General features: G+C 43.5%; 1 protein-coding gene across 3 annotated transcripts in view; it reads right to left on the bottom strand.

Moving 5' to 3' along the window:
- Positions 1-2,040: 2,040 nt before the first annotated feature.
- GLIS1 (GLIS family zinc finger 1) overlaps positions 2,041-26,749 on the bottom strand; it is a 243,432-nt gene continuing 218,723 nt past the window's right edge. For all 3 annotated transcript variants that reach the window (XM_033916799.1, XM_033916801.1, XM_033916802.1), the window contains 3 exons: positions 22,328-22,512; positions 5,182-5,337; positions 2,041-2,548 (listed from right to left, as the gene is read on the bottom strand). In XM_033916799.1, the coding sequence (XP_033772690.1) occupies positions 2,415-2,548; positions 5,182-5,337; positions 22,328-22,512 (475 nt within the window). In that variant the 3' untranslated portion in view covers positions 2,041-2,414. The remainder of the gene's footprint in view (positions 2,549-5,181; positions 5,338-22,327; positions 22,513-26,749) is intronic.

The following is a 26,749-nucleotide window of genomic DNA, read 5'->3' as shown; positions in this document are numbered from 1 at the left end:
GAGTTAGTAGGAGGATCATAAAAAGAGAAAAAATTATCTAATCTAAGATTCATATGCATCTTTATAAAGGTAGCTTTTTAAATTACTTTTAAATTTCTCTAGAGAGGTTTCGGCGCGTAAAGAGGTTGGAAGTTTGTTCCAGATCTGAGGTCCCAAAATAGAAAAGGAGACCTATGCTCTCTCCTGGAGTTTTCCTTTATTTAAAAAAGACTCACCTCCTTTACATTAATGTCACAGAGAAATTTAAACATCTCTATAATATCCCCTTTCTCCTTTCTTTTTTTCCAAAGTATACAGTCTGTCCCCATACGATTTATGACAAAGACCACTAACCAATTTTGTAGCAGCCTTCTGGACCGATTCCATCCTATTTATATCTTTTTGAAGGTGGGGTCTCCAGAACTGCACACAATATTCCAAATGGGGCCTCATCAGAGACATGCAATGGCATTATCGCCTCCCTTTTCCTACTGGCCATTCCTCTCTTTATGCACCCAAGCATCCTCCTGGCTTTGACCACAGCTGTTTAGCTACCCTTAGATCATCAGACACAATCACCCCCAAGTCCTGCTTGTCTTTTGTACACAAACGTACTTTCACCTCCTCTTCCATAAGTTATCAATACATAAAAATACCAAGCTCTAATTATAAATGAAAAATCTGAGGTTTAGAAGAATCCATTAGAAAAACCATCACAGGAATGATCAAACTTTTAACAAAACGTCCAGGGCACCATTTAGATGTTTGGGGATAGGCCTTTTTTAAAAACTGACCAGCTGACCACTCAAGGGATTAAGGCATGATCTTCCCTTACTCCCCCGGTAGTCACCAAGCCCTCCTACCACCCAAATATGTGAACCCCCTAATCCCCCCCAGTACTTTCCAGCCTGTCTTACAGATTCACATGGCTCATCTACATCTCCATAGCAGAGCAGAGGGGCACTCTAAGGGTTACTGCAGTGAATGTCACATTAAAAGTCCCTAGGTCAGGTGCCACTATAACTTGTTTATATTATATGGTGAGGGTACGAGGGTACAGGTACGAGGGGGCATTCGGAGAAACTGAAGGGAGATAGGTTCAAAACAAATGCAAGGAAGTTTTTTTTCACCCAAAGGGTCGTGGACACTTGGAATGCGCTACCGGAGGAAGTGATCAGGCAGAGTACGGTACAAGGATTCAAACAGAGACTGGACGGATTCCTGAGGGATAAAGGGATCGTGGGATACTGAGAAAGCTAACCAGAAAATAAGTATAGAAACCCAACCAGGTCGTGCATGTGCAAGACCTGAGGGTTAGGACCTCGATGGGAAGATAGGACTCAATAGGAAACCAAGGTGGCAAGGGGGCCCCTTCTGGTGATTCAGACAGGTCGTGACCTGTTTGGGCCGCCGCGGGAGCGGACTGCTGGGCAGGATGGACCTATGGTCTGACCCGGCGGAGGCACTGCTTATGTTCTTATGTGAGCCCTCCAAAACCTATTATACCTACACAAAGATGACACCTGCAGGCATAAGGTGTACAAGTAGGTACAGTAAGTTTTGGAGGGTTCACCATACAATATAAGCAGGTTTTAGTGAAGTGTACCTTGGACTTTTTAATTGACATTCACCACAGTACCCTTTAAAATGCCCCTCTGCTGTGCTCAGCTGTCTGTGAACAGTTTTCTAAGAATGCTGGCTGCTGGGACGTCCGAAAAACTTGCTTTTGTGCTTTTTCATGTGCATGTCTTGATGGCCAAAAAAGATAGACATACTAAGGGCCAAAACATCTAGATAAGTCATTAAAAAAAAAAAAAAAAAAAATCTTGCAGTTTTGAAAATGAACATTTTATCTACTGGATTTCTGGATGTCTTTCTTAAAAGGTCCAAACTCAGCCTTAGACGTCCTATTGAAAATACCCCTCCACGGCTATAAGAATAGTGCCCAATGCACATAGGTGCCTCCCTATCAATTTGCTGGCACCACTTGGTTATAGATTTGCCCCTTAAATCTGTATATTTATTTACAAGAGATCTATAATCAAAACAATATTCTTTCCCAGCAGTGAAAATCAAGCAAATGGTGCTTTTTTATTTTATTTTACAGATGAACAAAAATTGCAAACATACTTTCAGGAGTAAAAACATTTTTTTTACAAGTTTACTATACAGTATAATTTACATTTACAGGCTATGATAAAAACTTATGAAACAAGCTAGTTCATATTTTCATTTACTCTTAAAAGCCTCAACACGCTACAGCATCTGATATTTCACCTAAATATTCATTTATATTTGACATATATGTAGAAAAAGAATTCATAAATGGAAACTGTAAATCTAAGTGAGCTCGGACAAGAATGCAGAGCAGTAAGTGTGCTTGAGCCAGATACCGTGGCCATCCGTACAAGAGGGAAGAGATGAGGTGGCTGATCTTAGGCGTCCGTATAGATGGGGGCAATATGGTTCAAGCAGTGATCAAAGGCGCCGTTGTGAAAAAATCCATTTTCTTCAGCTCCGTTAGTGATCATGTCTTCAGCCACACATGGGGTTTCACAAACGTCATAATCTGGAAGTATCAAAATTAGGGTGAATTTAGTGATCTGAAGGATTAGAAGATTATCATAGACAGAGGATAGATACCATCAACTAAAGCATGCACATAAATAAATGTGCACAAAATAAATAAAACTTGACACGCAGAAATTGCATGTCAGAAAACTGCAATGGGATTCACTTCCGAGAACTGAACTATGTCTGACATCATTAGGTGCTGGGTCTTGGCCTCCTCCTGTGCTTTATTCACCCAGAGGAAAATTCTGGAAATTGAAACAGGATGTGATTTCTTTACGAGTATTCCTGCCGCTAGAGTCCAGGGTATCAAAACAGCAATCTTCAAGGGCAGCATTGCCAGGATATACTTGCCTACTTAACCATATGCAAATACATCACATGCTCATTTATCAGTAACATTTGAAAACACAGAAAAGTTGGCAGCCCCCAAAGACTATAGTTTGACACCCCTGCACTAGATATTAGTGGTTTCCAGACTTTTCAATTCAGAACCATTTTTCAGTTATAACAAAATCAGTGGGCAACAAAAACTGTAAATAAATGTGAGAGGTGTTTTTGATATAATTCAAAGTGTTCTGTGCTTCTGCTTCCCCTGGTTATGAAGGAAATGTTCTCAGACTCCACTACTGAGTTCAGAAATAGCTTTCCCTAAAACTTCTAGTTAGGCCTCAGCTATCCATAAGGCATAATAAATTTTCTGTGATACTAGCAGGTGAAAACAGGGCCTTGGTTACAGCTGGGCCTGGGTAGGCCAAGGCCCTCCGCTCTGGTGCCAGCCCCATCCAGTCAGTGGCAGCAGCACAGGCCAATGTGATACTGGCAGGTAAAAACAGGGCCTTGGCTACAGCTGGGCCTGGATAGGCCAAGGCCCTCCACTTTGGAGCCAGCCCCATCCAGTCAGTGGCAGCAGCACAGGCCAATGAAAGGAGAACCGGAGGTGATGTCCGAATTTATACGGCTTTGTGCCCAGCCAGATCGTTCAGATGATGGTCTTACCTCAACTGGACTATTGCAACTCTGCCTACCTTGGCATCAACACTACTCTTATCCACAAACTGCATCTCACAGCCAGTAGACTAATTTACAATTTAAAGAAATATGATTCAATCACAATCTTCATTGGGCCTACACTGGCTCCCAATATCATCCCGAATAATTTTCAAAAAACGTCATGTATCCTATATGGAAACTCAGCAGCCCCTCTCATCCAATTATTCTCTACTTTTTGGTCGACATCAAAAAGAATCCTTAACAGAATCCAACTGAACCTGCCATCCACAAAATACCTCCACTACAAGCGAATTTTCCGCTCTATGCTAACTTATCTGGGTGTAAAAACCTGGAATGACCTACCAGAAGCCATCAGGAAAAAGACAAACTACACCGCATTCAGAAAAAACCTGAAGACCCTCCTCTTTGACAATTAACTGTTTTAGCTTCTGTATAGAACCCCCTACTTCTAGGTCCCTCCTCTTGCTTCTCCATGCCCCCCCCCCCCGTCCCCTACTACTTTCCCACTTCCTCTTTGATCTGTCGCCTTGAGCTTGTATAGGTTTGTGCGACTCACAAATGGAAGATTAGATTAACCTCAGGCCCCACAAAATATCAGTTCTGGCTATGCCTCTGGATGAAAGCTAGCATCAACTACAAAAACTGTGCTTGGGAATTATTATCCTGCAAACCTAAGTGGTTAGGCAGGGTTAGTTGGCACCAGTTTGAAATAAGACGAACTTGCTGCCTCGCTCTGACGTCATCATCCGAGCCCCGCGCCTAGGAAGTGATGTCAGAGAGAGGCAGCAAATTCATCTGGATTTCCCCGGATGGCTTTTCAAAACCTGCCACTTTGTCCGGGTATTGAAAAGCTTCCTCCAATTGTGTCGGGCAGGAAGGAAGTCCGCGCACGTGTGGAGGCCACATGAAAACCTCGCGCATACGCGGACTTCCTGCCTGACAAGAGCAGACTGTGGGGGGTGGGGCTAGGATGGCACTGAGGGTGGGGTTAAGGTGTTACAGGGCGGGGATCGGTGGAACTGGGGGGCGGATCTAGGGGGGGGGTCCAGATTTTCTGATTGGAAAATCTGGCAACCCTACAGCAGAGGGATAGCCTACATGATGCGGGCAGCAAGTTCGTGATGTTGCTCCAACTGGGTCTGGCACCTCTCTCTTCTCTCCCCCACCCCCCCCGTGCCCAGCTGCTTACCCGCTCGCCAGGTCCTCCAGAAATTATAGTGACAGAAACAGCTCTAAAGGCTGCCTCTCTGGTTGTGGTGCCCTTTCCTATGCAGTGTCCCACCGATTTGATGCAACTTCCTGTAGGTGTGACATAGCAGAGGAAAGGCTTCGTCAGCCAGAAAGACTTCCTTTAGTACTGTCTCTGCCACTGTAGTGTCTGAAGGACCCAGCAGGCAGGTAAAGGAGCTGGATCCAGGTGGAGTGATGCTGGACCCAAGGGGGGGTTGAACGTATGTGCATCTGGGGGCTATCTTGGTCCTCCCGTCCACAGCAGAACCGAGTCCCAGCTAGGCTACTCTAGGCCTGACCCAGGAATCAGATGACAAGCAGCACTCTCACTAGAAAAGTGACCAAAGAACATCATGACATCTTTCCTTTCGGGTCCCAGTAATTCACCTGTTGCACCAAGAATGTGATATCCATTCTGCTTTAGCGTATTAAAGCAGTGGGCTTCCTCCGGTAGTGCTTCGGTGCTGCCAGATGGTTCCATTGTCCTGTAGCAGCTGCCGTAGTGGAAACGGTTTTGTATGGAGTGGAAGCTGCCTTCATAGCCTGCAAAGACACAGATGTTGTGAATGCTATTGCACGAGCTTTTATATCTACTGTTGCTCACTGAAGCTATGTATTCCTGCCCTCTCAGGTGATTCATGAAAGACTGCTACTACTATTTCTCATTTCTATAGCGCTGAAAGGCGTATGCAGTGCTGTACATTTAACATGCAATAGACAGTCCATAGAAACATAGAAGATGATGGCAGAAAAGGGCTACAGCCCATCAAGTCTGCCCACTCTGCTTACCCACCCCCTATGCCCTATGACCCAATTTCCTTATCTTGACCCTCGTAGGGATCCCACATGGGTATCCCATTTATTCTTAAAGTCTGGCACGCTGTCTGCCTCGATCACCTGCACTGGAAGCTTGTTCCAATGATCAACCACTCTCTCTGTGAAGAAATACTTTCTGGTGTCGCCATGAAATTTTCCGCCCCTGAGTTTGAGCGGGTGCCCTCTTGTGGCCGAGGGTCCCTTGAGAAAGAAAATATCATCTTCCACTTCGACACGTCCCTACTCAGAAGAGCTTATAATCTGATTTGACAGACAGGACATCTCAGGGTTGGGGAGATTATGGTAGAGGAAATGATACAGTGGCTCTAGATATCGGACAGCAGTGAGTGGGAGTTAAGAGTTAAAAGCAGTTTCGAAAAAGTGGGTTTTTAGTTTGAATTTGAATATTACTAGGGATGGAGTATGACGTATTGATTCAGGTAGCCTGTTCCAGGCATACAGTGCAGCAAGAAAGAAGGGACAGAGTCTGGAGTTGGCAGTGGAAGAGAAGGGTACAGGTAAGAGGGGCTTGCCTAATGAACGGAGTTCATGGAGAGGAGCATAGGGGGAGACAAGTGAAGAGAGATATTGGGGGGGCTTCAGAGCGAATGCATTTGTAAATCAGTAAGAGGAGTTTGAACTGTATTTGGAAATGAATGGGGAGCCAATGAAGTGACTTGAGGAGAAGGGTAATGTGAGAATAGCGGCTCCCACGGAATATGAGTCATGCAGCAGCATTTTGAATGGATTGAAGAGGTGAGAGACGGGAGCACGGGAGGCCTGAGAGAAGTATGTTGCAGTAGTCTAAGCATGAGGTGATGAGAGCTTGGAGAAGGGTTTTGGTAGTGTGTTCAGAGAGGATTTTGGTAATATTATAGAGGAGGAAGCGACAAGTTTTGGCGAATTGTTGGATCTGAGCAGAGAAGGAGAGAGAGGAGTCAGAATGGAGAGAAACTTCATCTGTGTCTTCTCCGGGGGGCCTTTTATGCCCCTCTCTTTCAAAACAGAATTTCAAAATTAATAAAATCTTTACCAGAGAAGGGAAAGTGGTAGAACTAGAGGACATGAATTGAGGTTGCATGGAGGTTAACTTATGAGTAACGTCAGGTAGAGAATGACACGGGGACAAATTTTTCCCCGTCCCCGCAGGAACTCAATCTCCCCGTCCCCATTCCTGTAAGCTCTGCCTTAACCACACAAACCTCGAACACTTATGATTTTCAAGTGTTTGAGGCTTGTGCAGATGAGGACGGCGCTTAGGCATTGGTGGAATGAGGCATTATGACATCACAATCGGAGCTCTAGCATGTTTCTACTTATGATTTTAAAGCGTTTGAGGCTTGTGCAGATGAGGACGGAGCTTGCAGGAATGGGGCAGGGATAGGAAAAGAACTTGTGGGGACAGGACAATGAGTCCCTGCAGGGACAGGGAAAAATTTGTCCCTGTGGCATTCTCTAACGTCAGGGAGTATATTTTTACTGAGAGAGTAGTAGATGCCTGAAATGTTCTCCCGCAGGAGGTGGTGGAGATGAAAACAGTAGCCAAATGTAAAAATCACCTAGGAACTCAATGAGTGTCGGGAGCAGTGCGGGCCATTCAGCGCGGCTCCCCGCGCTATGAACAGTGGTGTAGCGAGGGTGAGTGGCTCCTCTTCCCCCGCTCTCTTCTCTGCCCCCCCCATCTTTTCATTCCCTGCCCCCACCTGCTGCACGCATGCTCCCCTTCTTTAATGTTCCCAGCGCGAGCAGGAACCCTACAACCTGCTGCTTGCACCAGCGGCAGCGCTTCCTCTGACATCACTTCCTAGGTGCAGGTCCAGGAAGTGACATCAGAGGAAGAGCCGATGCTGGCGTGAGAGCAGATTGGGGGTTCCTGCTCGCCCTGGGAATGTTAAAAAGGTACAAGGGAAGGGAAGGGAAGTGGCGCACATGCAGTAGTGGGGAGGGGGGAGCGAGGAAGAAGCAGGGGGTGGACAGAAACTCCCCCATCCCCTTAGGATGCCACTGAGTATGAATTTATCTTTTTGGGCAGACTGGATGGACTGTGCAGGTATTTATTTGCCCCATAAATCTCAAGGAAACTTCAGTTAATCACTTGCTGGGTACTACGCTAATTGTTTCCCTCACCACAAATACCAGTGAATCCACTAAGGGAACTTTTTTTAAGAAGGAAAAAGGCCTCAGAAGCCACGGGGCACACCTTTGCACCGGAGCTATGTGAGAGAACTAGGCGTTCTCATTGGCTCTTCCTCATGCTTCTATCATAGGCCAACAAAACCCCCTTTAGACAGCAAATATTTTTTCATTCAGGGCTAAAATGGCGCCCCAGAGTCTGGAGGTATTTTTTTTTTTTAGATTTATGCGTTTATTTTCACTCCAGTTCCTCCATTTTTTAATTTTGGTCTTTATTTGCCGTCTTCTACAATTGCTATGGCACTTCTTTCAAAGTATATGGATGTCCCAAAATGCTGAAATAGATGTCCAGATTCCAATTTTGCAAAGGTAGAATTCGGATGTCCAACGTTGATGTAAGTCCGTAAAGAAAGGAAAACAGGGAATTCAATCATCTGAAAGAAGTATCCAAATTAAATGAGCACTCATGTTATCCCTGCCTTCAGGTGTGCGGCCGACAAAAAAGTTGTCAGTTGAGTAGGATCAAAGAAAACATATTTTTGTTTTTGATATAATATCACACATTTGCATGGGTGTCTTAAAAAGAAAGAAGCTCCAAGAGCAATAACTCCCGGCTTTAAGAGCAAAAATTCACGATGTCGCTTTTGGGTATCTCGTGCCAGATCTGGGAACATTTGCACTCTGTTAATAATTGAAAACTAATAAAGATTTATAAAAAAAAAAAAGAAAGAAAGCAGGATGGGACTACCCCTGAGCCCTGTTAGTCACCTCATATTTATTTATTTTGTTTCCTGGCCCATTGTCCCCAAAGAGCTAAGAATGGGTTACAGGTTTAACACACATCATTTCTGTACAAGTTTTTATCCTAACTCGATACCTGCTAGGGGCTAATAATAATATACCGTTTACAGGTTGCAATTTGCTATGGTTGTCCTTATGATGCAAGGTTTCTTAGTACAGTACTATATAATACATTTCATTTTCATTTTCAAACACATGATGTAACCAAAGAAATTCCTGTAAAAATGCATCTGCTGAACTGCAGTATAGAAGCGTAAACACATTTTAGGATCCAGGCTTTCTGACAGCAACCTTGTTGAATGATACGAAGTTACCCCTATTGCCTGTGCCTGCCAAATGTTTTCAGTATGTAATAATTTCCATGTGATGCTACCCAAACTCGCACAACACACATAGGCTTATTATCATTTGTGTCTTTTTTTTTCTCCCTCACTCAACTAATTTTGATTGATTTGCTCAATGGCATGCTTTGTTGATTATTTATACGGCACCAGGGGACAAGTCGACCAATCAGGTCTCGAGCCTGGTGGTAACACCCCCCTCCGCCTCTCTAAATGATGCTGCCTCATGCAGAAGAACGAGAGCCAGACCATTCTTTATATAAGACGTCACCATATGATTTTTCATGTGCTTCCGTTTAAATACATTGCTTTCAACTCCTGACTTCCATTCACCACAAGATACCTATGTCCATCTTATCATTCCCTCTGCAAGAAACTCCCCCAAACCCCTATCTTTCCCATTTGTTCTGTGTGTCCTAATTAGATGTAATATGTCCTCCTCTTTGTTATACTAAGTCCCTCTACAGCGTGGGCTGAGGACTTGCATTGCCAGTTGACTGCTCAACAGTTACAACGGGTCCTGAAGAACATTCAGAAGGTGTCACCCAATATTACTCACTGGGAAATGCAATTGAAAATTGTTCTTAGACTTTACATTCCACCGGAACGTGCAGCCCGGATGGGGATTACTGCGTTGCATTCTTGCCCGAAATGCAATCAGGCTCACGCATCTTTGAGTCACATGTTTTGGGCCTGCCCTGCAATCCAACAGTTTTGGAGACATCTTGGCCTATATACCACATCGCTTTGGGGACGGCGATGGCTTCCGCAACCGAGGGCGTTATTTGGATTTTATAATATAGCCTCGCCCAAACCCAGGGGAATGTCAGCATTTATCTCCAGAGCCCTTTTGATGGGAAAAAAAGCCATCCTCACCAACTGGCTCTCCTGTGATCCCCCATCATATGCACAATGGAGATCCCTAATGATAGTGCACGCAACACTGGAGAGACGCATGGTGGGAGACTTGACTCTTGGCCCGGGTCGCAAATTTTGTCAGGTGTGGGAGCACTTCTGGCAGGACCTCACACCACGTGCTCGCAGTAGACTTTTGAATCTTTAAGATTTTATTCCCACTCTCAGCTGTTGGACTGGCCATGGATTCTTGGGGATGGGGGGGATGGGAGGGGAACTGATTATCTTGTTGAAAATGTTATTTCCTGAATGGTACTACTGTTTGTATTTGCTTCTTACTGCTGGAATAATAAAAATCATTTAAACATACTAAGTCCCTCTAAACTTTCTCTATACTGTCCTGTAACCCTCATTGGAGTTCCTTCTCTACACCATTTCCTGTAAACCGTGCCGAGCTCTACGATTGTGGGGATGATGCAGTATACAAACTTAAGGTTTAGTTTAGTTTAGATTGTAAACTCTTCTGAGCAGGGACTGACTATTACATGTTGATTGTACAGAGAGAGCTGTGTACGCCTTTCTGCGCTATAGGAATGATAAACAGTAGTAGTTGCCTGCACTGAACCTTTAAACACAGTAGTGTATGCTGATCGCTTTATAAACATGATCCCTTTAGAGCAGTGGTTGCCAACTCTGTCCTGGAGGACCACCAGCCAGTCGAGTTCTTAAGATAGCATGGGAGAGATTTGCATATCATGGAGAAAGAAAGTCATGCAAATTCATTAGAGTTATCCAGAAAACCTGACTGGCTGGTTGGTGGTCCTCCAGGACAGGGTTGGGAACCACTGATGAAGAGCATGAAAACTAAAATACATGGCGGGGCATTTTCAATGGTGCGTCTAAGTTGGACTTTGGACATTTCCCACAAGACAGCCAAACGTTGGGCCAGGGAAACGTCCATTTTCAAAACCACTAGATGTCCAAATTTTTTTTTTTTTTTTTTAAATGACCTATTTGGACGTTTTGGCTGTCAGGGTGTCCAACCTTAGGGCGCCTAACTTTTTTTTGCCAATTTCAACCACAAAAATGTTCAAGTTCAAAATGTCCAAATCCAGACCATTTGGATGTGGCAACATTGTAACAGACTAGCCACACAGACATGCCAACAGAGCACTGCTGTGAACTTCACATAAAGGGTGCCAGATGTACATCTCACCATAACCCCCTTATAATTTATGGTAAGCCCTCCAAAACCTACTATACCTACCCATCTACCACCCCAATAGTCCTTATGGCTGCAGGTGGTACCTATATGGCACTAGAGTACTACTACTACTACTATTTATTATTTCTATAGTGTTACCAGACACGCGCAGCGCAGTACATCAAACACAGAAGAGATGGTCTCTGCTCGTAAGAGCTCACAATCTAATTATGAAAGGCACATTGGACAAAAATGGTGAATCAATATATGCTGCTCATGTAGGGAAATACAAAGGGAGAAGATGTAGAGAGGGCTATAGAGGGAATGACAAACCGATATGGTGCTTTGCAAATTGGTAGAATAAGACCTAAATGCAGTTTTGAAAAAGTGAGCCTTCAGCCTAGACATGAATACTACCAGAGACAGAGCCTGATGTATCGAGCCAGGCAGGTTGTTCCAGGCATATGGTGCAGCAAGGTAGAAGGAACGAAGCTGGGAGTTGGGTGTAGAGGAGAAGGGTACAGACAAAGGAGACATACCTGATGAATGGAATGGAGAATGACACGGTGGCTGAAACGGTGGGAGAAAAAGTCGTCGTTGCCACGGGTACGGGAACAAGGCCGTTCACTGCTCCGTGGAGCGGTGAATGGCCTTGTTTCCGCAATTAAGGTCACCAATCAGGCATCTCCCTCCCTCCCTTACTTCCTTCCCTTACCGTGGCGATTTTGTAGGGTTTTTTCATCTCCCAGCTGCCCAAGCCAGCTTTCATCAAGTTGAGTGTGGCTGCCGGAACTTCTCCTCTGATGCAACCAGAAACAGGAAGTTGCATCAGAGGAGAAATTTCGGCAGCCATACGCAACTTGATGAAAGCCAGCTCGGGCAGCTAGGAAATGGAAAAAGCCCAAAAAATTGCCATGGTAAGGTGAGGGGAAGGAAGGGAGGGAGGAAGATGCCCTCAGATGACTTGAAGATGACTTCAGTGATTGGGAAGGAGGGAGGATCTCCAGCGATCAGGGCTGCTGGACCGCACACACTAAAGGGAAGTGGAGAGAGATGGGGCAGAAGAACAGACGCTAAAGGGAAATGGGGAAGAGAGAGAGGGCCGAAGATGCTGAAGGGAAATTGGGAAGAGAAGTGGAGAGTGGGGAGAAGATGCTGAAGGGAAATGGGCAAGAGAGAGATGCCAGACTATGGGGGGAGCGGAGGGAAGAAGATGGGTGCCAGACCAATTGGGGAGGATGGGTGGAGGGAGAGATGGAAGGGAGAGAGAAGGCAGACAATGCATGGTATGAATTGAATGAGGAGAAGATAAGGAAAACAGAAACCAGACAACAAAGGCAGAAAAAAAATTATATTTATTTATTTATTTTTGCTTTAGTTGTGTTGATAAACATTTATAAACAAAGCCCTGCCAGCTGAAGATCTCTTTCTCTAGTTCAGCAGCCAGAATTTTGATTTATAAAATGACAATTGTACAGAATATTGTTTCTTTTTATACTTTAATAAAATAAGTTCAGTATAAAACTATTCGAGGCTTGTGTGGATGGGATCAGATGGTTTGTGAGGACAGGGCGGGGACTGAGCTCACGGGGAGGGGACAATGATAAGGACCAAGCTCGCAGGGAAGGAACGGTGACGGAGACCGAGCTTGCGGGAATGGGACGGTGCCGGGGACAAATATTTTCCCTGTGTCATTCTCTAGAATGGAATTCCCGCGATGGAGTGTAGGGAGCGATAAGAGAGGAGAGATATTGAGGAGCCACAGATTGAATTCACTTGTAGGTTAGTAAGAGGAGTTTGAACTGTATGCAGAAGCGCACAGGAAGCCAATGAAGCGACTTGAGGAGGGGGGTTAACGTGAGCATAGTGAACTTGGCGGAATACAAGGGATGCAGCAGAATTCTGAATAGATTAAAGGGGAGAGAGATGGCTTAGTGATAGTCCCGTGAGAAGCAAGTTACAGTAATCCAAGCGAGAGGTGACAAGAGTGTAGATGAGGGACTTGGAAATGTGTTTTTAGCAACGTTGTATAGAAAGAAGTGACAAATTTTGCCGGTCTGTTGGATAAACAAGGAGAAGGAGAGAGATGAGTCAAAGGTAACCCCAAGGTTGCGGACCGACAAGACAGGGAAGATGAGAGCACTATCTGCTGAAATAGAGAATGGAGGAAGGTTTAGGAGGAAAGATAAGGAGTTCAGTCTTGGCCATGTTTAATTTTAGATGGTGGCGAGACATCCAGGTAGCAATGTCAGATAGGCAGGCTGAGGCTCACATCTGGAGTCCTGTAAACATTTTGGGGGGGTGTAGAGAGGTAGATTTATGAGTAGGCAGCATAGAGATGGTACTAGAAGCCATGGGAGGAGATTAGAGCACCAAGGGAGAAAATGTACATGGAGAAAAGAAGAGTTCCCAGGTTCCGATAGTGTAGGGGGTAGGGAACTCCGGTCCTCGAGAGCCGTATTCCAGTCGGGTTTTCAGGATTTCCCCAATGAATATGCATGAGATCTATTTGCATGCACTGCTTTTAATGCATATTCATTGGGGAAATCCTGAAAACCCGACTGGAATACGGCTCTTGAAGACCGGAATTCCCTACCCCTGCGATAGTGGAATGGCTGCAGAGGAGGATTCTACACAGCATACACTAGGGGTCTCCAAAGTCCCTCCTTGAGGGCCGAATCCAGTCGGGTTTTCAGGATTTCCCCAATGAATATGCATGAGATCTATGTGCATGCACTGCTTTCAATGCATATTCATTGGGGAAATCCTGAAAACCCGACTGGATTCGGCCCTCAAGGAGGAACTTTGGAGATCCCTGGCATACACTAAAGGTGTGATAGGAAATATAGGAAAAGAACCAAGAGATAACAGAGCAAGAGAGGACAGTGTATCAATGAGTTGATGGTGATCTACAGTGTCAAAGGCCACAGATAGATCCAGAAGGATGAGGATGGAGTTAGAGGCCTTTGGATTTGGTCAGAACAGGTCACTGGAGACTTTAGCAAGAATGGTTTCCGTAGAAGGGTTTTGGTGGGCTCACACTTTCCACCATAAATGTAGTGGCTAGAGTGGCTTATGTGCCTGAGTCTTCCTCTCTATGGTTCACTAGCTCCACCCACCAGGCTACTTAAGACACTTGTGTGATACTCTGTTAGGCTTTTCCATACCAGGTGCTGCTGTTCTAGAGACAGGTATATACTATTTCATGCAGATCTTTGTGGGGTGGGAGGGGGGGTCATTGACCACTGGGGGAGTGTGTGGGGTCATTACTTAATCCCTCCAGTGGTCCATCTGGTCAGTTTGGGTTCCTTTATTGCCACTTAGATGCTTTCAAAACAGGTCTAGCTCCAGACGTCTAAGTTCCATCCTGGATGTCTTAGGAAATATTTGATTATCACCACAAGACATTTAAGTGCTAAGCACGCCCAAAGCCTGCCCCTAACACCCTCCAACATGCCCCCTTGAACTTTGGATGCACAGTGGCTAAGAAGCTTAGAACAAGTTGTCCAGAAAGTCAGCTTCGAAAACTGGCATTTGAATGTTTTGACTTAGGTGCTGTTAGGTACTTACTTAGGCACGGTCATCTAGGCCGAGAAAACCCTGGCCTAAATGTCAGTGTGCCTAAGGATTCAATCCCTACTGGTGCCTAAGAAAGCCTAGGCACTGCTAGGCGCAAAGCTATGAATGGTGCCTAGTGGATGATTGACAACTGTGCTAAATTTATTTATTCAATTTTCTGTGCTTTGCTCCCAGGGGAGCTTACAACTGTTTACATGAATTTATTCAGGTACTCAAGCAATTCCCCCAACTGTCCTGAGGGGCTCACAATCTAATGTATTTGGGGCAACGGGGGGGGGGGGGATTAAGTGACTTGCCCACCCGCAAGGAGCAGCGTGAGTTTGAACCCACAACCTAGAGGTGCTGAGGTTATAGCTTTAACCATTGAACCATTGGTGCCTAGAAGTTAGACCCTGTTTAAAGAATCAGGGCCTTTGTGCTAACCCCAACCAACCCCTCTCGGGTTGCGTACTATGGATTCTGCACGCACAATGTGCACAATTCCGTCTAAGGGCAGTTATATGTGCAACTGCAAATAGTATCAATGAGCACCAATTATTGGTTATTTAAGCCAACTAGCAGCTAATTTAGTAAGAAAATATTTGGTTTAATCCCCCCATATAGTAATTGAGCTATATGTGCCTGATAGTATTCTATAACTCAGTGGTTCCCAACCCTGTCCTGGAGGAACACCAGGCCAATTGGGTTTTCAGGCTAGCCCTAATGAATATGCATGAAGCAAATTTGCATGCCTATCACTTCCATCATATGCAAATCTCTCTCATGCATATTCATTAGGGCTAGCCTGAAAACCCGATTGGCCTGGTGTTCCTCCAGGACAGGGTTGGGAATCACTGCTATAACTTGCATGGGCAATTTTGCATGTGAAGTATCAAATTGTGCATGCAAGTTTATAGAATTAGGGGGCAATTTACCTGTGTAAGTGGGAACCCTATTTGCTGTAAGTCCTGTCCAAGCTACTCCCCTGCAAATATGTGCTATGTAAGTTAAGCAGGTATTTGCAGAACAGTACATAGCCACATCAGTGGTAATATTCTAGATATTTACGTATAGGGTAAAGCGGATGGGCCTTGACATACAACTTTTTCTATGTGGTTACAATCATAGTGGTTTACATATTTTAGGCAAGTGCTTATTTTGTACCTGGAGCAATGAAGTGTTAAGTGACTTGCTCAGAGTCACAAGGAACTGCGGTGGGAATCGAACCCACAACCTCAGGGTGCTGAGGCAGTTGCTCTGACCACTAGGCCACTCCTCCACTCCATGTGGGAAGCGTGTGATACAATGGTTAGAGCTACAGTCTTGGCACCCTGAGGTTGTGGGTTTGAATCCCACACTGCTCCTAGTGACCCTGGGCAAGTCACTTAATCCCCATTGCCCCAGGTTCATTAGTTAGAGTGGGAGCCCACCCAGGACAGTTGGGGAAAAATGCTTGAGTACCTGAATAATTTGTAATCCGCATAGAATTGTAGGATATGCAGACATAAATTATTATTATTATTATTTTTAAAGTGATGACTGTGTAAATGTGAACATGCAGCTCATAGGATAAAGGGCCATGGATTTGATATAAGAACATAAGAACCTAAGCAATGCCTCCACTGGGTCAGACCCGAGGTCCATCGTGCCCAGCAGTCCGCTCACGCAGCGGCCCAACAGGTCCAGGACCTGTGCAGTGATCCTCTATCTATACCCCTCTATCCCTTTTTCCAGCAGGAAATTGTCCAATCCTTTCTTGAACCCCAGTACCATACTCTGCCCTATTACGCCCTCTGGAAGCGCATTGGCTAAGGCTCTTAACATTTGCATCTCCTCTTCCTATAGGCTAAGGCTCTTTGCACCTGCATTGTGATGTCATAAAGCTTTATGGTTATAGAAACCTAGAAACATGATGGCAGATAAAGGCCAAATGGTCCATCTGCAGCATCCACTATCTTCTCCTCTCCCATAAGAACATAAGCAATGCCTCCACTGGGTCAGACCCGAGGTCCATCGTGCCCAGCAGTCCGCTCATGCGGCGGCCCAACAGGTCCAGGACCTGTGCAGTAGCTCCCTATCTATACCCCTCTATCCCTTTTTCCAGCAGGAAATTGTCCAATCCTTTCTTGAACTCCAGTACCGTACTGTGTCCTTTTACATCCTCTGGAAGCGCATTCCAGGTGTCCACCACACGCTGGGTAAAGAACTTCCTAGCATTCGTTTTGAATCTGTCTCCTTCCAACTTTTCCGAATGCCCTCTTGTTCTTTTATGTTTTGAAAGTTTGAAAAATCTGTCCCTCTCTACTCTCTCTATGCCCTTCATGATCTTGTAGGTCTCTATCATGTCTCCTCTGAGTCTCCGCTTTTCCAGGGAGAAGAGCCCCAGTCTCTCCAATCTTTCAGTGTATGAAAGGTTTTCCATGCCCTTAATATATACCACCTTTCTGTGGGTACAACCAAAGCGGTTTACATATATTATTATATCCCTAGTGCGCTTACACTCTAAGCTTTGTACCTATAGAATTGCCCTTCACACACATGTCAAAGACTGGGAGTTAGTAGAAAGGCTTTGCACATACTTACACACTAATTTTTGCATTTAATGTATGGTAAGTACAAAACCTTATCTCACTTTGGTAAATGGGCCCCTGAGTCTAGTCATGTTTGAAAACTGTGCTGAAACATCAACGGACGTGAAAGCGATTTGCAAAGTGCACAAATAATAAGGCATTAGAAAAAAGTGAGGCTTCTTTTTCTCTGAAAACTATCATTGTACTACATGGAAGCACCTTTTCCCCACAATCTGTGGGCCTTAAGAAGAGTTCCTAGATTAGGTGTTATTGGCCCACTTTCCAAAAGATGCTAGTGCTAGATGGTGGGGGAGGGGAGCCAAGTCCAATTCTGAGCAATAAAAGGGGTTAGCTTAGCATGCTGAAAGAAATCCGATGGGCAGAAACTGATCTGTAGATCACTATTTCATTTGGCTTTTCACCTAGCTGTTTGAGAGACTGGGAGAAAGTGTTGCTTAGTCTGCCTGGCTAGCCATTGCCTTAAAAAATATAGAAAGGCAGATCTCCCGCTAGTGGCCTCAGCAAATCTAATCTCAACAAAGTGGCTATATAATTTAATAGGGAAGGGCATGTGGTTTCCTTCTGGAAATCAAGTCAGCAATTATAATAACTGGTTGAGAACTTTAGTACTCTTTGCATTTGATTTGGCTAGAATAATGAACCGCTAAAACTTCCTCCTGTGGTTTTTAGTCATTTAAGCTCATTATAAAAACATAATCATACATCATTAGAAATTGGCATAAACCTGCTACTTTTTGCTCACAGGGACTGACTTTTTTGAACAGAGCAGAGTACTAGGCTGAGCTAGGTTTTTTTTCCCACAGAAATTATTGATGCAACGTAATTTGCTTGTTGGACAAAAGTGACAGAGCAAGGAAAGCAGAGTCAACACACACAGTTTGATTCCAGGTTCTGAACCAAACCGATGCATGGAGAGACTAGTTGAAGACCACTCAAATTCCTCTTGTAATGATAGGTAAAGTTGTACAGCACACATGATCGATGATCAACATTTATAACAATCTGTCAACACTGGTGCCTTTGCACTGGAGGCGGTACACTCCAGTGGCATAACTGTGTCAGGAGTAGAATGGCATAAGAATATAAGAATAGCCTTACTGGGTCAGACCAATGGTCCATCTAACCCAGTAGACCATCCTCACGGTGGCCAATCCAGGTCACTAGTTGTTGATGTTAGGTGCCATCGACTCATGTTTGAGTCCTAGCGACTTGATGAATTGCGGATCTAAGAAGAAATTGGTTTTGTGCTAGTTTGGAAAGGTCCTCCAGCGTCGTCCCCATGGTTGTTTTCAACATGTCTAGCCATCTGATTGTAGGTAGCCCTTTTTGCCTGGTTCCTTCGTTTTCCCCAAACATAATGTCCTCCAGCGATCTATCTCTTCTGATGGTGTGACCAAAATAAGACAAGTCATAACGTCATCATTTGGGCTTGAGTGACATAGCTGGTTTGATCTCTTCCAGAATCAATTTGTTGGTTCTCCTGGTGGTCCACAGCATGCCTAAAATCCTTCTCCAGCACCAAAGCTCAAATGAGTCAATCTTCTTTCTGTCTTGTTTCCGTAGTGTCCTGGCAAAAACACAAAGAGTGGCAACATTCCATGCTACCGATCCAGGGCAAGTAATGGCTTCCCCCTTCAATTTTTCTCTTTAAAACTTTAGAATACTTATTATTTATTATTCATTATATCTATTTTATTGAAATTACACATGTGGTTTTATTTTCATTAGTTAAGGGGAGGGGTGTGTGAAAATGTTTGTTGTTGAATTATTTGTAGATTTAAAATGCTTTTGTTTGATTCCTTTATGTTTAAATTCAATGTATTACACTGTTAATAATTGAAAACTAATAAAGATTTACAAAAAACCCCCCCAAACTTTTGAATACTTAAATAAGCATTCGGCCACTTCTAGGGGAGTTCATCTAGCAGCAACAGGATGACTTGTAAGGGTATGAAACTGCAAAGAGATGTCTATTTAGATGCATGACTTACAACGCAGGACCATATTTTGCAGGTTATTAAGGGAGCATTCTTGCATTTGCGAGTGCTTTTTAGAGTAAAACCAGTGCTGTCAGTAGCTGACTTTTGGACAGCAATGCAGAGCCTGGCAATTACAAAGTTAGATTTTTGTAATGAATTGATTTAGGCATTGCTAAATCTAAAATGAGGGCCTTGTAAGTAGTGCAAAATACGGCATCTAGAATGATGACTGGGGTAGCATGATATGAGCATATTTTTCCTGTATTAAAACGATTACATTGGTTACCTGTTACTTTTTGAATTGAGTATAAGGATTTTGATACAGATTTTGAAGAAATATTTGCCAGTTTGTTCTCTGCGATCACAGTCATCAATGAGACTATCTATTGAGTTAGCAAATGAGATACACCATACAAAAATGTGGTCGACAGCCATCTCTGTAGCTGGTCTGCAGTTATTGAATGGTCTATCAGGTTCTTTAAGATTATGTAAAAAATTGAAATCTTTTAAAACAGTGTTAAAAACTCATTTGTTTGTTAAGGCGTTCTGTTAGAGTGGATGATTTAAGAACATAAGAACATAATTTTTGGAGCAGATTTGTGGACAGATTTCTCTTGAAGTGTAATTTTATTTGTTTTTAGGAAAGTTTGGCAGCTATGGTTTTTTTTTTTTTTTAGCAACTTTAATGTTTGTGATGTACTGATGTTTTATTGATGTGATATGTTATGTTTGTTTTATTGTAATCCGCTTAGATTTTTTTATTTTTTATTTATTCAATTTTAGTCATTACATAAATACATAATGAATAAAGAAAAGGAGTACACAATAATACAAAAATAATCATGTAGATACAAAACAAAACTTCCTTTCAAGTCCCCATCATTGGGGTGCTACACTACATTTCCATTAAAAATATTTAAGGAAAACAAATAACTGAATCAATCCTAAACTAGGTCTGTATTCAGTGACACTTATCTAGGGACAAATTTTATTTATTCCTCTGACTTCTTTTAGAGGTATCCAGTACTTATTATTTCTCTCTAGCTAACAGAAATTGTTGCAACTGTATAGGATCCCAGAACACAAATTCCAAGTCTTGCATTTTAACCAAACATGTACATGGAAACTTCAAATAAAAGGATGCTTCCAGTGCAATCACGCAAGATTTTAATTTTAAGAATTCTTTTCTTTTAAGTTGTGTAGCTCTGGAAACATCCGAGAAAATTCTTACTAGGTCTCCACAAAATTTTGTCAATCTATTTTTAAAGTATAGTTTCATCAACAGTATTTTATCATTTTCACTCATACAGGTTATCACCAAGGTGGACCTAGACTGGATCAAATCTTGACTATCCTCTAAGAATTCAGTCATTCAACTCAGTTGATACCAGTTGGTCCACCTCTTGGTTAGATTCAAGTTTTTTTTCTGAGGAACGTAATAATGATTATTTATAAGAAAGGTCTCCGGATTGGGTAAACCCAGTATCTCTTTGAAAAATTTTCTTAACAATATTTCTGGTGAAAGTAAATGAGTTACTGGGAAATTAACCAACCGGAGATTCGTAGCCCTATAAAGGTTTTCCATAATCTCTAATCTGGAATGAATAACACATGAATCTTTAACAGCTGTAGTTGAAACATTTTGCAATGTGGAAACCTGAGATTCAATTTTACTAGTCTTCTTATCCAAAATGCTTAAAATGGAATCTACAGTCTCAAACTTTTGAACAACTGCTTGTGAAAAGTCCGATGTTTGTTTTAATGTTGACCTCAACAGCCCCTCCACTGTAGTTATCACTACCCACAAGTCTTTGAGAGCAATATCTTGTTGTATTCCATCTGATACGGAAGGGACCTTCGAGTCACTAGAAAAGTCCAAAGCTTTAGGAAGTTCAGTATATGTTGCTTTATTAGTGGCTTTGGATATTACTCCCGAGTCAGAGGAATTCGTAGGGCTCAAATCAGCCCCAGACAAACTCTATATTGGTGGTGAGGGATGAATTTGGTAGAGAGGGCTTAAAGAAGCTCCTGAGGTAGAAGGTGACTCCATTGGGAGAGCTGCAACTGAAATATTTCCAACTAATTTTAGCTGCTTATCCATTGGGCCAGAGGCAGCTGGAGTAGAGCTTTTTAATTTAGGTTTAACTTTCTTCTTTCCCATATTATAACAGACAATGATAAAGATAAAGTACCTAGAATATCTACTCTGCTCCTCGTGACTCCCAAGGGGCCTGTCGTGCCATCCGCTTAGGTTTTAAACGGAATACAAATTATTAGAATAAATAAATACATTTCCATTTGGTTTGCGCTGCCTAGATGGGTGAAGAAAAAGTCAGTGGTGTTGGAGATTGGAAGTTTACATCTGCACTGAGGCGGGTACAAATGTGAGGGGTGCTCTACACATGTACTTGTGTGTTTTATAAAATATTTGAAAACTTCACAACTCCACCTCCTCTCTACCCAATTTAAACTCCTGAGCACATCTACATGTGGCAGAAATATAAATACATGGTATCTTCAAGCTGCATGTGCATACATGGGAATGCGAATCTACCAGCGCCTAAGTTACGTAACAAACACTGTTTAAAATAGCAAAAAACAGCACCTACTGGCACCTAAATAATACACGCTGGAATCACGCCTACGTAGGTGCTTTAGGTCACTGAACGCCACTATGGGTGTGGCTAATACTAGAAGTGATGTTAGGCGACCTGAAGCGTCTACATAGGTGTGGATCACAACAAAGATAAGACGCCAGAAATGTAGGCCTGGAAAACCCTGGCCTACATTTCCAGTGCATATCTTTCGCAGAGGCAGTTCTGTATAGAGTGCTGTCATGTGATTGACACATGATCATCAGCCGCCACCACCACCGATACCAGCGCTCTATAGAGAATCCGGGCCTAACTGGCTAGGTAGCAGCTCTGCCCAGACTCCGTCTCCAGACTGCCCTTAACAGCCGGTTTCTCCATGGCCAGTAAGAACTAATATTCGGTGGAACTACCTTGGTTAAGTGCCACTGAATATCAGTAGTCAACCGTCTCAGTGGGGTTTCACCAGGCAGGAGCCTCCCCTTTGTTTGTTGGAGTAAAATGATTTTCTAAAATTACCCTGTGCTCTTGGGATTTTGTTTATATCTCACAGCTTGAGGGGAGGGGGGAGGAAGGAGGATTTCCTGCATTTTTCAAACTTAAAGGATTATTTAAGCGCAACTTCTGACTGGGTGGCAAATATAAATGTTGACGACATCAGTACCTTGAGGTGTCTGTGGCGCAGGCTGGTTTGGAAATCGAGAATACGGTTTATTTGGGCTTCCAGGAAACTGCGGCCCATTGGGAGACTGACTTTGAGAGGCTGGTGAGCCATGTTTCTGCATCAGTGGGGATGAAACGATTGCCTTCATAGGACTGCCAACAGATGGAAGAATACCTGGCGTGAGCCTGGTGGAGGAACAACAACAGAGAGCAGAAAAAAAAAAGTTACCTCAGAAAGGACATGAACGTAAACATGCCGGGAAAGATCCACCTCAACAGAAAATAGAAATTGGGTTTATTCACTGGAGAAATCGTCACAACCTGACTGGGTTGTGGCCTTCAAGGACTGAGGCTGCCTACCCCTCCGCTATCAAATGAGCCATCTACTTACATCTGTACATAATGTTGTTGAAAATTCATTCGGCTGCGGTTTAAGCATTTGGAAACCATTTGTTGAAATGTAACCAAAATGTAACAAAAACTGATGTGGGAGGGGTGGGGGACGCTGACAAGCTCTCACTAACTCTTTCTCCCACAAAGGTTAATTGTTCCCACTTCTGGCGCACCCTGGCACCAAAGGTTAACCATTCGCACTTTTGGCGCACTTTAAAAGCCAGCCCTGTTCCTCCTCTGTTGTCATATCCTGTTTGTCCTATACCCTGGTCAGAAAATGAACATGCATTCCGGCTGTAGCCGACAAGCCTGGACTCTTATGTGCAACAGAATATAGGTCTATTGTTTATTGAAAGCTTCTATATTGCTACTAATGACTGGGGAGTCCATTCTGAGCGGTTTGCATGAGCTTCAGTAAAGGTGTTACAATATCTGAGTTAAATTTATATGAATCTTACCTATTTATACTATTTATTTGTGTAATAGTACATACAGTGAAACATGTGTGCTGCATCGGAGAAAGCATCAGTAAGCAATTAGCATTTGAGAATCTGGAGCCTTACATCTAGAATAACAGATAGCAAACTATTGCCAGTGACTGTAGTAATTCACTGAGGGTTTCCAGTGACAGCCTCGGCAACGAGTGCAAGGTTTGAACTGTCTCTTTGATGTCACTAGAGTCCAGGGTGGAAGTGAAAGCGCTCTTGATGGGAAGGGATCCCCATCTATACTTCTTTTTTTTTTAAGTATCCAGATCCAAGATGCTCATACAATTCTTCTGTACTGAAAAAGCTAGCCTCTTCTCACGGTTTCTATAGTCTAAGAATTCATCAGGCTAATACCCATGAGATACTTTAACAAAATGCACATGATTATTCACAAAATGACTGTGGGAACCTAAAAATCAGTTGAATTAGCCACACTTCAAAAACCTTAGTTCAGGGTGTCAAAACTGCAATTCTAGAGGGCTGAAAATCAGTCAGGTTTTCAAGATATGCATACTTCTGCAGCAAACACAAGCTCAAATCCAAACAATTGTAGTAAAAGAAAAAAATATATATTGTTTATAATATTGTGATGCACTCAGACACATAAACCAAAATGCTACAGACTGGCAAGGCTTGCATTGGGACCATCACTGTTGCACCACGGTCCCTAACTGCCACATTGTGTTCTAATCAATAAACAGTGTTTGTGATAAATCAAATCAATTTATCTGAACAATGTTTCTGATGGTTCCAGCCGCTTACAGCACTCTTTGTCATCTGTGTGAATACCTTGTGAACAACTTATGTAACAAACATAAAACTCAGCAAAGGCTCCCCCCTACTCGAGTTTCGCTTGTCTCTGTTTCTTCAGGAGGCAACACCCACTCAATCTGGAGAACCATATCCCACTGTTACCAATAGCACCAGAAACACCAAAGGTATTTATGCTTTTTCACAAACTTTAAATATTTACATTGAGTAAACTCCTGGTATGGATGGTAATGAATATGCCTGAGATATATTTATATGCACTTCCTCCACTGTACCCCCTCGTGAAACCTGCTCAGCAAAATCAAAATGGGTGGGATACAGTTAGAATACTACTATCAGTCATAAAGATAAGTGATGTACTTAAGGATAAGTTCAAAATAGGAGTGTACAAGGGAAGGATTTGCTCCAATCTGAGAACCACTGATGTCAAATTTGACTATATGATGTCAGGCTTTACATCACGCGCTTCTTAAATCATATCACAACCCAATGTGAAAAATGAATCAGCTAAAAGCGATAACTTCAGCCCTTTTGTTATTCTTTTGTAGAACATTTCAGTGAATGGACATTTCTCCTTATTTTGTGCATATATTTTTTGATAGTGGACTGCATACTAGCATTTAAAAATACTTTAAAAAATATAACAAATACACTTTTAATTAAGTTTTCACATTGGGTGGTTATATGACATATGAGTAATTCATAAATGTTCCCTCCATGTCTGGGTTTTCCCGGATGTCTGGTAGCCCTACCTATGCATGTCCACCTCAGAAAGCCACAAGCAGAGCTGGCTCAATCTTTGAACCAGATGAAGTGCTGGCTCAGGCTGCCAAAATCTCAGTTCAGCCTCTCTTCCGTTCTCCTCTTTCCTCCCTTCCTGCCTGTGGTCCAAAATCCGTCTTCTCTCCCAAACTACCTTCCCCATTCTATCTTCTCATGTCTGGACCTTTTTTTGTCTTTTTCATTGATGACTTATTTGCACCTGGGTGAATGCAAACAGTCTTTTCTGCAACATTCCCTAACGTAACTGGGAATTTGTTTAGTCATAGATAGGGTTACTAGACGTCTGGATTTCCCCGGACACGTCCTCCTTTTCGAGGACAAGTCCGGGGGGTCCAGACGGCTTTTCGAAATCCGGCACTTTGTCCGGATTTTGAAAAGCTTCCTCAAAATCGCATTGGGCAGGAAGGCATCTGCGCATGCCCTCCTGCCTGAGAGCAGGCAGCGCAGTGGGTGGGGCTGGGGTGTAATGGGACGAGGCTGGGTGGAACTGGGTGTCAGGTCAAAAGCGCACTGGGACAAAGGCGCGCCCAGACAATCGAGCGCAGCGCGCACCGCCGTGCCGCTCTAAATTGCTGTTTTTAGCGCTCTGACGGGGGTGTGTGGGGGGAACCCCCCCACTTTACTTAATAGACATCGCACCGCGTTGTGGGAGGTGTGGGGGATTGTAACCCCCCACATTTTACTGAAAACTGAACTTTTTCCCTGTTTTTAGGGAAAAAGTTCAGTTTACAGTAAAATGTGGAGGGTTACAACCCCCCAAACCCCCCATATTGCCGGCGCGATGTCTATTAAGTAAACGGGGGGTTCTCCAACAAAACCCCCCGTCGGAGCCCCTAAAAACTGTAATTTAGAGCGGTGCGCACTGTGCTCAATTGTCGGCACGCTCTTTTGTCTTTCGCACCGTTGTCTATGAACCGTGGAACTGAGTGGGCCTGGGGGCGAGTCTAGGGGGTCCGGATTTTACTACAGTATAATCTGGTAACCCTAGTCATAGAAGCCTTACTCATCTACCAAGACCAGAGTTTGTACTTTTCTAAACACTAGGCTCAGCTTTACCAGTAAACAAGCAAGTAGGGTAGAGGGAGGTAGCAGGAATTGGGGAGGCAGACATATTAGGAGAAGCTTTCACACCGTGGTCCTGTCGTTTCTCCATGAACCTGGGAATTCAAATGCTCCGACACTGTCTGCGGTTTCACAACTGGGGCCCTTTCAAGGCTGATTTGGACAGTTGAAGAGAACAGATGAAAAAAAACCCCTATTCTTAAAGGTTATTAGCTCCAATGAAAAGATAAGAACAATTAGGTTTTAATTTACTCCTTAGACTCTCCCTACAAAAGAACTTTGTTTTATCTAGATAGGCTGAAATTTCTGGAAGCAAGTTGGAAATCCCGTAATCACTGCTGCAAATTGAAAACAGCTGCTCGGGTCAAGGGACGGAAAAGAGGCTTAACAGCACACACCACGTAAGATATAACGAGGTCTTGATTTTATCCCTGTAGTTTTAATCGCTATTCCATGTTTCTAAAATAGTTTCCGTCCAATTGCATTCAAAATCACTATAACGTAGTTTTTGGTCTGTTTAGCTTTTTGAAGAGGCTTAAATGCAGAGTTACCAGATTTTGCATCTTGTAAAAGAGGACGTGTGGCCCCGCCCCGGGCGCGCCCCATTCCACACACCCCAACCCCAGGCAAACCTCGTCTCTTTGGGCCTGCATGCATGTGTGCTGATGCACTCCAGACTCAGCCCCAATCTCAACAGCTTTTTAAAACCCAGACAAAGTGTTGGGTTTTGAAAAGCCATCCGGATGCCTGATTCATACCCTAAGACCCTATGCCCACCCTGGCCCCTTCTATGTCCTTTACGCAGATTGTCTTGACCTTCTTCCCTGTACCATTTCATTGCCATAATTGTACCCATCTTTCTTTCTGTTTGTACCATTTTTTCTCTCTGTTGTACCATTTTTTCTCTGCCACCTATTTTTCTCTAT

This window comes from Geotrypetes seraphini, chromosome 12, assembly GCF_902459505.1.
Source record: "Geotrypetes seraphini chromosome 12, aGeoSer1.1, whole genome shotgun sequence".
Lineage (NCBI taxonomy): Eukaryota > Metazoa > Chordata > Amphibia > Gymnophiona > Dermophiidae > Geotrypetes > Geotrypetes seraphini.
This window is presented reverse-complemented; position numbering and strand designations above follow the sequence as displayed.